This window comes from Gopherus flavomarginatus, chromosome 1, assembly GCF_025201925.1.
Source record: "Gopherus flavomarginatus isolate rGopFla2 chromosome 1, rGopFla2.mat.asm, whole genome shotgun sequence".
Lineage (NCBI taxonomy): Eukaryota > Metazoa > Chordata > Testudines > Testudinidae > Gopherus > Gopherus flavomarginatus.
Window position 1 is genome coordinate 321,098,262 of NC_066617.1, and position 14,061 is coordinate 321,112,322.

Genomic DNA, 14,061 nt, shown 5'->3' on the forward strand with positions numbered 1-14,061 from the left:
GTGCCATTTGTAATTTAAGGCGAAAAACACAAAAGTCACAGCATTTCAATCTTAACACCACTTTGGAAAACATGGGGTTTTTTTTTTTTGCCAAATAGTATCTCACACTTCGTATTCTGTTGTGTGAAATGTAATTATGTTTACTGCCTTAAAGAGTGTAAATTTAAGAGTCACTGTTTAAAAGGCTTTTTAGATATTAATATATACTCAGTATATTTATGTGGTCCAAAGGTGGTTTGGTTTAGATTGAAGTCCGTAATCCTAGCTTTTGGAAGCATTAGTAGGCATTGGTAAACTGCTATTTCAAATGTATTTCAAGAATAAAGGTGCATTAATAGGCACTAAAGTAATAGAAACTACAAACCTTTTCAGTGTGTAGACACCCTGTGTAACACAATTTTACCTAAACATCTGGTGCCCAGGTTGCATGTGAAGGTGATATAATTGAGAACATTTGTTTAAAAACTAAATATTTAATATTTGGAGGGGAAAATAGCACTTAACACATGAGGAATTTTATGGATGTCTCATTTTACAGGATGTAATAAAATAAGGGCTTGAGTGTTAGATTTTTGGTACGTATATTTAATCATACTATGTCAAGCAGTTCTAACCCTTATCAAAGGGCTCAACTACGCTTGTGCAGACCACAAAGGCCCTTTCATATTTAAAAAATACAATTTCAGTTTTACACTATGAATATGTTGCAATAGGGACTGTAAGTTGTGTAAACCTTGAATGTCTGAGTCTACAGGTTTTATTTTTCATCATTTGATCTGTGTGAAACCTATTGAGTATATACAATGTCAGCAGCATGATTTTGCTATACACTAAATGAAATATTGATTCTGAATGGTTTCCATTGGCCCTAAAGCGCATGTTATGTGCAACATCTGCATTTCCTTCTCTTCCAATAAAAATGCACTAATGATTTTTTCAGAAGTGTTGGAAGAAGGCTTCCAGGTCCCAGCATCAATAGCAGAAAGATATAAAGTTGGAAGGACTATAGGAGATGGAAATTTTGCTATTGTAAAGGAGTGTATAGAAAGGTGAGAAGGATTATTTGCTTATTACTGTAAAAGCAATCATTAACATAATACTTTTCCTAGATCCTATCTTTATTTGCGGACTGTGGGACTTGTGGAATAAGGTAATATATCAGTGCCAGATGTAAAAAATGGAAAAACTTGTTTAATAACCTGTACTGTGAAAAAAGAAGCAGTTCCAAGGGACAATCTATAAGTTTCATTTTGGGTTTTTTTTTTAATATAATTCCCCCTTCCCCCCCATATGCTCAGCACAGTTCGACCAGATCTCTCAGTTCCTAGTGTTCTAAAATAAGATATTGGACACTATTTTCTTGCCATTTACTCTTTCAGCTTTCCTTTTTGACTAGTTAGAACAGGCCTGAGAAGGATTCAAAGCTCTAGCATATGTGTTCATCTTTTTTCTGAGAGCATTCTGTGCAAATACAGGGAAAATTGGAATGTAACATTTGTGTGTGTGGCACTGTAAGGCACTCAAAACTAACTGTAGATCTCACTATGCCATGAAGTAGTGCTGACTGTCAGCGTCACTTCCAGGTTATTCTTAATAAAACATGTGCCTCTGTGATCTTCCTACTTGCTTTTTACTACAATGTGGTGTCAGAGGCGGCTGGACCCAACTCCAGAGGACAAAGGGAAAGGAATAAAGGATGAGAGACTGACTGCAATACATGTGCAACTAGAGGGGTGGTTTGAGTTCCTCACTCCTAAACCCTGAAGTAGGCTCTGCTGCCACAGCCCCACTAAGAGGTGTGAGAGAGAGAGGCATTGCTGAGAACCGAGAGAGTGTGGTGTAAAAGAAACAGAGGGAGGAGGAGATGTCCACAACAGAAATTATTATGAAGCTTCTGATTTCTGATGATGGCAATGCAGAGAATGGCCAAAAAAAAAAAAGCCAAAGGAAGAGATGTCCACAATAAACAACAGAGCTGCCAGTATCTGATCATGGGAGTTCTGGGAATTAGGTTCCACATCCACTGCCACTATATCCTAATGAGGAGCAATTTACAGAAGATTCCGCAGTGTTCTGAGACGCAAATTTAACATTTCAGCAAGTAAGAATTTTGAAGCCAGCCACAAAGACTAGATCAAGAATAGGCTGGATGCAAACTAGAGTCTCCCTGGAAAGAAATTTGTCCCAGCCTGGGATTCAGATTGAATTGTCTCCGTATACCAAACTAACAGCTATTGTGGAAGTCTGAAAGAATAAGCTTTCTCTGTACAGACTCAGGGTTCGCATGGTACATGGCCAAGATTATTATGACACCTTTACAGGCCTTTGAGAGAGGTTATGATGTTGGTGCAAAAGATCTTTCAGATCAAATTCCAGAGTTGAAAGTGGCCCCTCATAGGAACCTTGAGCTAGAAAATGTAGAAACCCAAGGAAAAGGAGAAAAGCTAAATTAAAGAGATCACAAAGAAAAGGGGAGGAGAAAAAAGTCTAAGGCTAGAGTGCGAAAGAAGAAAAGGGCAAATCTAAAATGAAAGAAATAGTAGATTAGAGAAACTAGTGGATTATGCAGCAGAATAATACTGTGAGATTCAGAGAGTCTTCCCTGCCTGCAGTTAAAAATGTATACTAAAGCAATTTTGGGCTTTTCGGGTGTTTCTGAAGTTGAGAGGAAATGTTACAAAGAAATGACAGAACTAACTATTTGTCTCACTACACACAGAAATAGCGCTACCACTTCCCAGTTATCGTTAGTAATATGTGGCACTGTCTGTATGGAATACTCTGTAAGTGACTATCTAGGGAACATGTGATTTTGTGGTCTGGTTGTGCAGATCATCCCAAAAGAGTGCACACCTTCCTGCATATGTTGTTTGTGTTAAAGAGAAACTATATAAGAAATGTTTTTCAGAGTTAAACCACAAATATAGTTAAATTACAAATGTCCTTATATCCCTTCACTGTAAAGCTGGCTTGGTTACCATGAGCATGAGTTCAGAAAAACAGAAACATTGGACTAATAAATGTAAAACACCTCCACAAAGACCTAAAATAGCATTTCCAGGCATAAAAAAGCGCAGCTATAAAGTTATCTCAGGCCCTGCAGGGCCAGGAGTGAATGCTCGGCAACTTTAGGGAGCTGAGGAAATTTCCGCATCCCATTGGCATAAAACTCCTTTGTCTAGAACAGATTGGACCTCAAAGTTATGACTTTTTGATCTATTAAAAAACCTGTCCCTGTACTAAGACATAATCTTACCCTTCCTGGGCCTTGGCTACGGGAGTAAATCCCAGCTTGAGGCTCACGGGAGCCATGTAGCATAAAGAAAGAAGAAAGCTGTTCTGACAGCTGATGGTCTACCAATATATCTAGAGATGGTAACCAATTCCTCTGTCTGCAGTATTTATTACATGTCTCTAATTGCATGCATATCTCCTCCACATACATGGTGTGGGTGCACAGGTAGGGGCGTGTGTGTGTGTGTGTGTCCATAAAAAATCATGACCATGATCCTGCATTCCTTGCACACCCAAACACTCATTGGATTTTGTGAAAGCTTAGTTTGTAGAAGGAATCCAGCCCCTTATTTGGTCTAGGAAAATTTGATTAACAAAAGGTCTAACAATATAGTCTGTGATTGGTACATAGTTGTAAACTTTTATATTGCAGTAATCTGAATTTTCTGCTTTGCACTGTAACTTTTTATTCATTTAAGCGGTAGGTATATCGTCACTTACCATCTGATTGTCTCCTTCTGGTCTGGTCTGAATGTTTATTTAATAAGTCTGTAAGACACAGAGCAAATCAATGTTGCCAATAGTCTGTGGTTACACATCTTTTTAGAGGAAAGAATAAATAGGATATTAATTTACATGATGCTAGCTTTTATTTTCTTTTTAAAACTGTATGATCCCCCAAATCAAAGAGTAGCCAGAGTTGTAGTCTGCTTGTTACATATTTGTTGTATCAGGCATGCAATTTGTCTGGCAGACACATTCATTTCTAACATACCAGATTTGGGAAATATCTTAATTTCCATGCTAGTTAATATTTCCAGTGTTTTGGAGCACATATCGTCTTACACAGAGAACAAAAGCCATTAATATTCTTTTTTGTGACAGAAAGGAAGCTTTCCTGGGACAACTAAAGAGTCTGGTTCACTAGCTTTCAATAAGAATATATTTTGCTGAGTTTTAGCCCGATGCACCTGAGTTTATGTTGCCTGAGTTTATGATGATCCCTCCCACTTAAAAGATAGACATTGACACTGTAACTATCTGTCCCTTCTCAGGTTTGGATGTGTCTACTCAGAATAAATGCATCCACATGAAGGCCACCTCAGGGTGAAGAATGGCCAATTTCTCAGAGCTGTAGCTTGAAGCCCTCTAGTGGGGAAAGCATAGATGTCAGAGTGCTTTGTTGCCTTTTTAAATTAAGGCTTTAACAGCAATGCTGTAGTTTTGAAGAGATGATCATTCAGAGTAGCTTCTTTGGCAACTCTTAATTTGTATCCTAATTTATATCTTTCTCTGGGGCCCTGCTGGCTTTAGAATCTGAATATGATAACATATTTGTCACATTTTTCTTTTTTATAAACAAAATTTACAAAATTTGGGAGTTGGGGTATAATTTGCTGAACGTGAACTCCCAGTGCGATGCTGTGGCCAAAAAAGCTAATTCGATCCTGGAATGGATAAATGTGAATCTTGAGTAGGAGTAGAGAGGCTCCTTTACCTCTCAGGTATGGGTTCTTGGTACAATAATTCTTGGTCTATCGCTATCATCAGCACAAAGAAACGTTAACATTTGTATCCCCACAGCCATCATTGTTCCAGATTTTGTCCTGTTAAAATCACTGACCTTAAACTCGACAGGACTACCATGTACTTATCACATCCTTTACAAAAATATTCGGATGATATCCTTTTTCATCTCATCAGTTATGGGTACTGTGCTTGAACCGCAAACGCAAAATCCATTGGGAAATTTTCATTGCAATTAAATGTTAATTTTTTTCTTTCATCTTTTCTCAGGTCAACTGGTCGAGAATATGCTCTGAAAATCATTAAAAAAAGTAAATGTAGAGGAAAAGTAAGTATGAGAGCTCAGATAAGGACTATAAATGTTTCCAACAAAACATTCTTCTGTGAGATGACATCCTGTTTTGGCAGTTAAGATCAGTTTGGGAAGTTCTTGGTGTTCGAATTCTTCCAGGCCAATGGCAGAATTTTTGCAGTTGAGGGCATTTGCCTTTGGAATTTTCTGCCCTTGATAGACCATCAGAGCACAAGTCTAGCAGCCTGCAGACTACAATGCAAGATGCATGTACTTCAGCATTTGGCTAACTGTGTGTGTGTTTGCTTTAACTACTGTCATTAAAACATGTAGCTGCCAGAGTGCTAAATGCTATAAAAACAGTAAAATAGAAGTAATAAATATATATATAGTAAATATTTTACCAACTGAATTGCTGCTGGTTTTTATAATTCTTTATCTAATGCTTTCTAGGAATATAGAACCATATTTATAACTGCTCAAAATATTTTTTGTATTAGAAAATTTTCTAAGACACTTCAGTGACTGACTGACTTTTCTCTTCCCACATTTCATTTTCTGTGTTCTTTTCTCTGACCTTGACTCAATCACCACAGTGATGCTGTTGCCAGACGTTTTCTACCCACATTCTACATCTACATTTCTAGAACAATGTTTGTGATTTTCATGGATTCTTTGGAAGATTTGAAAGTCCCAAGAGCCTCTGAACTTTCCCTCATGGGTGGATGGAAAGGGTAGAGTTTTTCTACCAATCTGTATTCATTTAAGATTTTTGTTCTGTGGCAGGAGCACATGATCCAGAATGAAGTATCTATTTTAAGAAGGGTCAAACATCCCAATATTGTTCTTCTGATTGAGGAGATGGACATGCCAACTGAGTTGTACCTTGTCATGGAGCTTGTAAAGGTGCGTATTTTGGAGGAGATCACCCACATACGTGAATCCGATATAGGATTGTATCAGCATCTTCAGGCATTTTACCCATCTATTGTCATATGTTATTGTAAGTCTTTAGGATAAAAGCAACAGGCATTTTACATGATAAAACTCACTAAAATGCCTGTTGCTTTTATCTTAAAGACTTACAATAACATATGACAATAGATGGGTGTTCTATACACTTGCTGTTTGGGGACTCTCAAGCATGTTCATATTGTGGACCACATCCTAATAGCGTGTGTTTTATGGACACCTTGCCTTCCATTTGTGATCACTTTGACCACGTCTCCTCACATATAGCATCACATAACGTTCCTGTGGTAACTGCAGCACTGTCTTACATGACAAACTGATATAAGAAAACTACTGAATTTTTAGCTCATTTTAACACAGTTTAGCTGCTAGCTCTGCTCATTTCCAGCTCTATGTGACCTGATAGTTTTTTGTAGACCACTCCAGCAAGTGCTCAGTGGACAGTATTTTTGGGGCCCATTATCTTGTTCATATGTTTCAAAAATAATTTGGCCCCAGATTACACCAACGGGCAAAACAAAAACACCCAATCAGAGCATTTGTTTAAACATCATTATACTGTATTTTGATGAAACCACGTAATGTGGCCTTACATTTAAAATACATTACCTGTGTCATCTGTGTCCATTGAGTTTAGTGTCCCTTCATTAAATCTTCTCTTTTAGTTTAATTGAGATTGAAAAAACCCATTGCTGTTTAAAGTGTGGTTCTATCCTGAAAAATAACTTGGTGAAAACAGCATTGTGTAGTTGGTTCTGAATTTATTGCCTTGTAGTGACTTCCCAATTGAATGTGTTCACTTTACAAGAGCAGATTTTCTTCCCCTAATTGCCAGAACTGCAAACTCAGCCTGGATTATACAAGTCAAGCCAGGTTCTTTCTGGCCCATGTATCTTTCACACTAAGGGGTCTGCAATCAGAATTTAGTAACAATTCTGTTAATGATGCACATGTCAGAATACAGCCCAGCTCGCTGTGAGTGAAAGATAATTAAAATGTATTTGTCAGTAAAATCAGAGAATTCTGAAGAAACGCAGGGCACAGAGGTCTTGAGTAAGAAAATGTTATTTTCCATAGTGATTTTACAGAATAGACCTGCACTTCAAGTTCACTTATAAAAACAATGGTTCTCCAATTATTTAATTCTGCAGAATACTTTGTAAGAGAGACCAACTCTCTCATTAACCACTTCCATTCTCAATATCTCATTCCTGCCAACATTCCAGCAATATTCTTTGTTTTGGTAGCCTTGCAGACCATGATTTGATGTCCACTAATTGAAAATTGGGTCCTAACCATTTAAAACATAGATGTTTAATTTGTGCCAGCAGTGCTTGTACACACACCTGTTGAATGTAAAAACTTCACCCTGATGTGCAAAACTTGGCCTTTAAGCTCTTAAAAGTTCTACCCTATGGAAAGAATACCACTGCCTTCCACACCAGAACTAGAAGACTATCTCCTCTCATCTTCATGCATTAAGTAGGGCCCTGCTTCTCCTGCTTGCAAAGACTGGCCTGTGCATTATACCACAAACATGTAACAGATGGGAAGTTGAATTGCCTCTCAATGATTCATCCACAAACAGAAACAAGACCCTTCAACCACTGCCCAAGTTGTGCCCATCCGCTCACCTAATCTCTGCAAGCATAATAAACCCTGCCACCTCTTAGTTCCCCTCCTCTGCCATCTTTCTGGTTTTATAGCCATTCTTTGGTCCCCCATCCGGTGACTGGGCTTCTGGGGTCCAATGAGAGAGACTTAGGCAGCTGTACAGTAAAACAATCAGAGAGGTACTATCTGATAGGTCTGCTCGAATTCCAAACTCTGGGGCATTTTAGGTCCAAGTGACTACCCACCTCCACTCAGTTTCCCATGACAGACCTTCCATCTTACCCTTTCCCTCCAGAAGGTCGTCTAGCCAGTGTGAGTTGTGCCCTGACTGCAGTATCTAGGACCTTAGGGGTAAGCAATCACTTAAAAAACAGGCAAGTTTTGCAGGAGCAACTTACTTAGCCACCCATGTTTGAAAATTTGACATGCAATAGGGTTTTTTGTTTGGATTTAAGTTATAATCCAGTTCTCACTCAGCTAAACAAGAGAAGAGGACTCACAAAAGGGAATGTCTCAAAATAGGATTATAAAGAGAAAAGCTATTCTAATGACTTAATGGGAAAATCAGTCTTCTACTACTTCTCCTGCTCTCTTCCTCTTCAAGATACCCACACACGCTTGCATGTTCTTTCTCTCTCTTTTTTACTTAAGAATTTCTGCAGATACCATGAAGTTTAATCAGATGGTTTGCTTTTTCTTAGTTATGATAATATTCATGCTTTTAGGAGATTTTTCATAAACATAAATTAATCTGAATTTCCGTGAGCACATGAAGTTAATGGGTTCTTTACCTTTATATGATGAGGGGGAATAAAGGGAGACCAGTCCCAATCAGATGTTAGTATTGTTTCTTTGAATATCTATTCTATTTGTTAATATTTAATTGAAAAAACCTTGTTATACTGTGCTCTGTAGGCACCAAGGAAAGTATTTCTGGAAAGATATTAATTGTTAATTCAACAATTGCTGACTGTTTCTCTTGCACAGCACGTGCTGTTGGAATTGATTAACCATCTGTTACTGACTGACTTTTGAAAACCTGAGTTTAAATCAAATTCACACACAAGAAAGAAATTCAAGAAGAAAAGGCTTGTTGTAGAGCACAGTTGCAGTTAATATCACCCTGCATTAATTGACAGCAACATGTTTGACAAAAGTGGCTGTTGTAAATACTGCTTTCATTTCATTTCATGGTAGGCATATTGTTCCCTGCTTTTTAAAAGCACTCTAAGTGTAAGAAAAAGCACTTCATAAATACAAATATAAACATATTGCAAGCAGTGCTTGTAAAATGACTGCAGGACCTGGTCACTGGCACTTTGCCTTTCTACACAACAAAACAAAATTACTGTACTTACAAACTTACTGCCTTATGTGCAGATGATAAAAACTACATTCTGATGTTGCTAGTCTGACTTAATTCCAGAAAAATCGGAGAATCAAGAGTTGGGTTGAAATTGCATCCTTACGTGTCCCTCACACACACCCAATGTGCCTAAGTAATGGATGGGTTGGCCTGATGTATGAATAAGCTAGGCAGAGCTTGGCAAGTTATAAAACACTAGTGCTTCAGAGACAACTTAGAAAAAATATTTGTCAACCATATTAATGCTTTAAGTGCCTTCCAGCACCTCTTTCTCCTCCAGAAACACTTATCAATATAATAAAACTCAGTGTAGTCTAATTTTACACTTTTTTTTAACTGGAGGACGAGGTAGACTGCCTGACTGCCAACAAAATTATTCTGCTTTATTAGCTGTCTCTCTATTAACGTACTGTGTTTGCTTCCTTTTTCTTTTCCTTTCTTGAGTTTAGGCTTCCCTCTATTCTTTTCTTTCTTTTTCTTCTCTTTAACTTTAGCTTTGGTATTTCCCTTTTTCTTTTTGGCTTTAGATTCATCTTTCTTTTTCTTCCCTTACATCTGAGGCTTGACCTTTTTTCCGCCTCTTTGGGCCAGATCCTTGACTGATGTAACTGATGTTACATCTGAGATTTAAGAACATAAGGAATATAAAGACATAGGGATTGCCATGCTGGATCAGACCAGAGGTTCATCTCATCCAGTATTCTGTGTCTGACCGTTGCTAGCTCCAGATGCTTCACAAAAAGGTATAAGAACCCCACAATAAGTAGATGTGAGATAATTTCCCCTCTACACTAAGTCTCATCCTGATCTCTAATAGTTAGAGATTTGCCTAAGTCATGACACTTAAGGTTTAATATCTCTTCTAAAATGTTTACGAGACCAGTCCTTTCCTTTAATCTTCTCTTTTGATCTTAATCTTGGCCCCTTTCTCCTCCATCTTCTATTTTATTCTGTTTGAATTTTTTCCCCTGGTTTTCCAAATTCTCCAGCTCACGATTCCTCTGAGTGGTTGATTCAAAGAGTCATGATCAGTGTCATCAGGTAGTGTAGAAGAAGGTCTATATAGTCCAGTTTTGTCAATGACTGTCTTCAAACATTCTAGTGAGGTGGACTTTTAAAACCCACAGGGGGAATAAATCTGTGCTGGAGAACTCTAATTTGCATTCTGGAATGAGCTAACTTTGTTTTCATTTACCACAAGTCCTCTTATCTTTGCAGCTTGCAGATTTCTTAATTGTGCTACTGAATCCTCTGCTGAGCCAATATAATTTTCAGCAAGGTGCTTTTTACTGGACTGGTGGCAAAGGTGCTGAAACTTTGTCTTCATCTTGCCCACAATCAGACACTAGCTGTATAGCCATGTTCATTGTCAATCTCACCTCTTTCTCTTGTTCTTTTCTTTTCTTCTGTGCAACATCTACCCCTACTTGGAGGTCTTCACAGGCTGGACAGTGTACCCTTCTTAGATTTTTTGCAGCCTTCACCTTTGTATGTCAGGTTCATTTTCAAGAAATGAGGGGACATCCTATACCCATCTGTCTCCAAGCTCTTTTTTCAGAATTGCTCAAGTTTTCTTTTGTTTCTTTGTGAGCTTTTTGTTGAACCTCATTTTATTATAGTTTGCATCCTTCTGTTTCCCTTTTCATGCTCTGTGGTAGTTACTCAGATTTCCTAATAAAATATGTGTCACGTAGATTTTTCAGTGTTATATACCATTCTTTTTATCTTGACCTAAGTCCAATATGTCCTATGCCTCTTCCCCCATATTGTATATAAAAGAGATGTACTTGGTATATATTGGCATAATTGACAAGTCCTGATGCAACATGAAACTGTTCAACACAGTTTATGCATTTTGGCTACACTGATGATAATCAGTGAAATTAATGCTTTCTATAGGAATTATACTAGTGTCAAAACACAATAGTACAAGAATGTTGAGTTGGATTACAACAACTTTCAGATTGGCTAAACAATCATGAGGGATTTTATTTTTTTATTTTCAAATATTTTGTTTCTCTTTATTTTTCTTCTACTGTTTGAGCTTCTAGCAGACATATTTTCTAGATTTTCTCTGTAGCCACAAAGGCCAGAAACTGACTTTTTTATTTTCCCCAGTGAAAACTGAGATTTGCATGATTCAGGTCCTGGGGCTTAAGGAAAAAATACCTAATAAAATGAAACATAGGATAAAATCATGAGAGTTGGCAATGCTGGCATTATGGGAAATATTTTCTCCATTGCCCTGGGAAATAACTTCTGTTCCTTTAAGAACAATCTGCTTTTATTAATTTTTTTCTTCTTTCTGTTGTTGCTGCCCCGGCTAGACAGCTTGATTTTTCTCACTGTTTTTGCAGACTCTGTCCTCGCCTTTTCTCTTTCTGTGGGATCTAGGCTTCCTTAATGGAGCTGCTCTGCTTTTGGCCTGTGGTCCAGTTCTTCTGCAAAGCAACCTTTTATTTTTCTCACCCTGCCTGATACTCTTCATTGAACTGGGGTTTCTCCTGCCCTCTTGGCCATTCTCAATCACTTTAATATTTTTTCTCTCTCTTAGCTTGCTGCTAGTAATACAGTCTAATTTAGTGGCTGCCCGAGAGCTTGAGAATGGAGAAAATAAACCCTCTCCTCACTTCAGAGGAGTTTCACTTACTTTCTCTTCCCTTCTTTATTCCTTTCCTTTTGTTTTCCCCTCCCTGGAGGTGGCATCCAGCCAGCTCTGGCACCATGTAATATTATGGTGTAGGAAGGAACACAGAGAGAGGCATAGGCGATTGCAACAGAGTTAAATACTTTTAGTGATAACTGGGAAGTGACATAGATTGTCTCCAGTGCAGTAAGACAATAATGTTAACTCATCAGATGCCTTTGAGCATAATAGTGTATCATATTTTCTGCTGGGGGACCCCAGTATTAACATCAGGAAGTAGAAAATCTAGAATACTTGACACATTCTAAAAGGGAGTGAGGTCTCTCAAGTTAATGTTTTCAGAGATTTCTGAGAGGTGAAAACAGATCCCTTTAATGCATTGTATATAAGCTGGGTAAATAAATGCATTATGGGAAATAATTTCATCTTTAATTCTAAATATCCATATCGTTTTAGATTTAACTGAGATTGTGGATATGGTTTTGAATGTAGGCTATTCGTAATTATAATAAATGGCAGCAGGGATTGGTACCCAGCACAGTGACAGCTGAATATGCTGTTATGCAGCAGGTTTCCAATGTAGGTGCTAAGGAAACAGGTTGGCAGTGCTGGAAATGTCACAGAAGCAGCATGCGTGGCTACAGGAGAGGAATGGGTTGCTTAATATTTTCCTCAATCCACAACTTTCAGCTCCGTTAGCTGACACACTGAGCAGTGTTGACCAGCTCTGAATAGGAGGCATGCCCAGCCTTCTGTGCCTAGGATGAATGACACCACAACACAAGACCTTTGTAGGTAGGAAGGACCTCTGAGGGGCCCTCACAAAGTGGCACACTGCTGCTATTCATTTTCCAGAAAGATTATTAAGCGATGCTGTCTGTGTACAACAGGAAGTTGTTAATGTGCCATGATTATTCTGTTCCAGGGAGGAGACCTTTTTGATGCCATCACCTCCACTAACAAATACACAGAGCGGGATGCCAGTGGGATGCTGTACAATCTGGCCAGTGCCATCAAATACCTCCATAGCTTGAACATTGTTCACAGGGATATCAAACCTGAGAATCTACTGGTAAGTGAAAGCTCTACTTCCTGTATTGTTACTGCTAACTTGGGAGTGCATGAAAGTGTACCTGTGCTCTCAATGAAATAGTCTGTCATTAGCCTTTTAACTTACTTTCTCTCACATACTAATCTTTTCACATCTAAAGGTCTTTAAAACCAAACAGCAGTCACAAAAATATAGACGTGTCAGGTTCCTAGAAGTTAAACAGTCTATGTCTTTAACTAGTCTTTGTCGTAGGACACTAGTGCATGATTATTCCATACAGTGAATTTTTGAGTGTATTTTCAGTCTAACTACAAATATTTCACATAATAGAGCTATAGGCACTTCCCTTGGAATAAATACTTTGCACCTTTCATAGTACAAGCTACCCAACCCCCCTACGCAGGAGATTAGTAGCAGTATTTCAATTTACAGACATACAAACTGAGATTACATGATCTGCCTCAAAGCATGCAGTGTTTCAGTGGCAGATCCTGAAATAGAACCCTGAAGTCCATCTCTGACTGCTCTAACCATGAAACAGTCTAATAGATCTTTCTGTTAGAACACCTTCCTTGTTAGACAGTCTAAACCTTCCTTTTTCTAATTTAATGTCATTTATTTTCTTCTTGAGGGCCCAGTCCAACTCCCACTGAAGTCACTAAAAAAATACCTTAAACAAATCCTGTCTCTCCTTGGGGTCTACATATTTCTTAACAGTTATTGCGTCCACTGTCATCTTTAATTCAGTCTTTTCCAACAAATTAATCTCTCCAGTCCCTTAATCATTCTTGTGTTTGCTCTCTGAATTTATTCTAACTTACTGAGAATGTTCAGTATCAAGGCCCTCATAACTGTCTGAGTGTTTTAAAGCAATAACATAATTTAGATGGTAAAGAACATAAGTTCTTAGCTGTGCACTGTCTGCCATCATCTTCTGTGTTCAATGTTGTTTGGCAATGGAAAGTTGTTATGGGAAAGTTGGTTCAGGTAAATGGTAACACTCTTGCAGAGAATTGGGTTTGTACAATTCAGAACTCCACGGTGACAGCTGTCTGTATTCTTGGCTTAGTTTTTCAGAAAATGCTAACACCATGTAGGCCAGGGCTCTCATTAGACGTGAACATGTACACCCCATAGCAATTTTAATGCTAGTGTTCATGGATTGCCACATGCATAAGTTATAGCAGTCACATGTCAGGATTCATTAATACCGTGACTTGGAATGTGTGGGAGGATTTCATGGAAAAAGACCTACCATGCTTTTATATTCAAACTTCTTAAATTCCTAAAGTTTGACAGCAGTAGCCTGAAGCATTTTTAATGTCTTTCTGCCTCCACCCTCATTATTCCCTTGTTGG

General features: G+C 38.2%; 1 protein-coding gene across 2 annotated transcripts in view; it reads left to right on the top strand.

Annotated features, from left to right (window-relative positions):
* The window catches only part of DCLK1 (doublecortin like kinase 1), a 350,858-nt gene that overhangs the window by 295,875 nt on the left and 40,922 nt on the right, over positions 1-14,061 (top strand). For both annotated transcript variants that reach the window (XM_050937227.1, XM_050937228.1), the window contains exons 7-10: positions 941-1,049; positions 5,032-5,089; positions 5,840-5,959; positions 12,578-12,724. In XM_050937227.1, the coding sequence (XP_050793184.1) occupies positions 941-1,049; positions 5,032-5,089; positions 5,840-5,959; positions 12,578-12,724 (434 nt within the window). The remainder of the gene's footprint in view (positions 1-940; positions 1,050-5,031; positions 5,090-5,839; positions 5,960-12,577; positions 12,725-14,061) is intronic.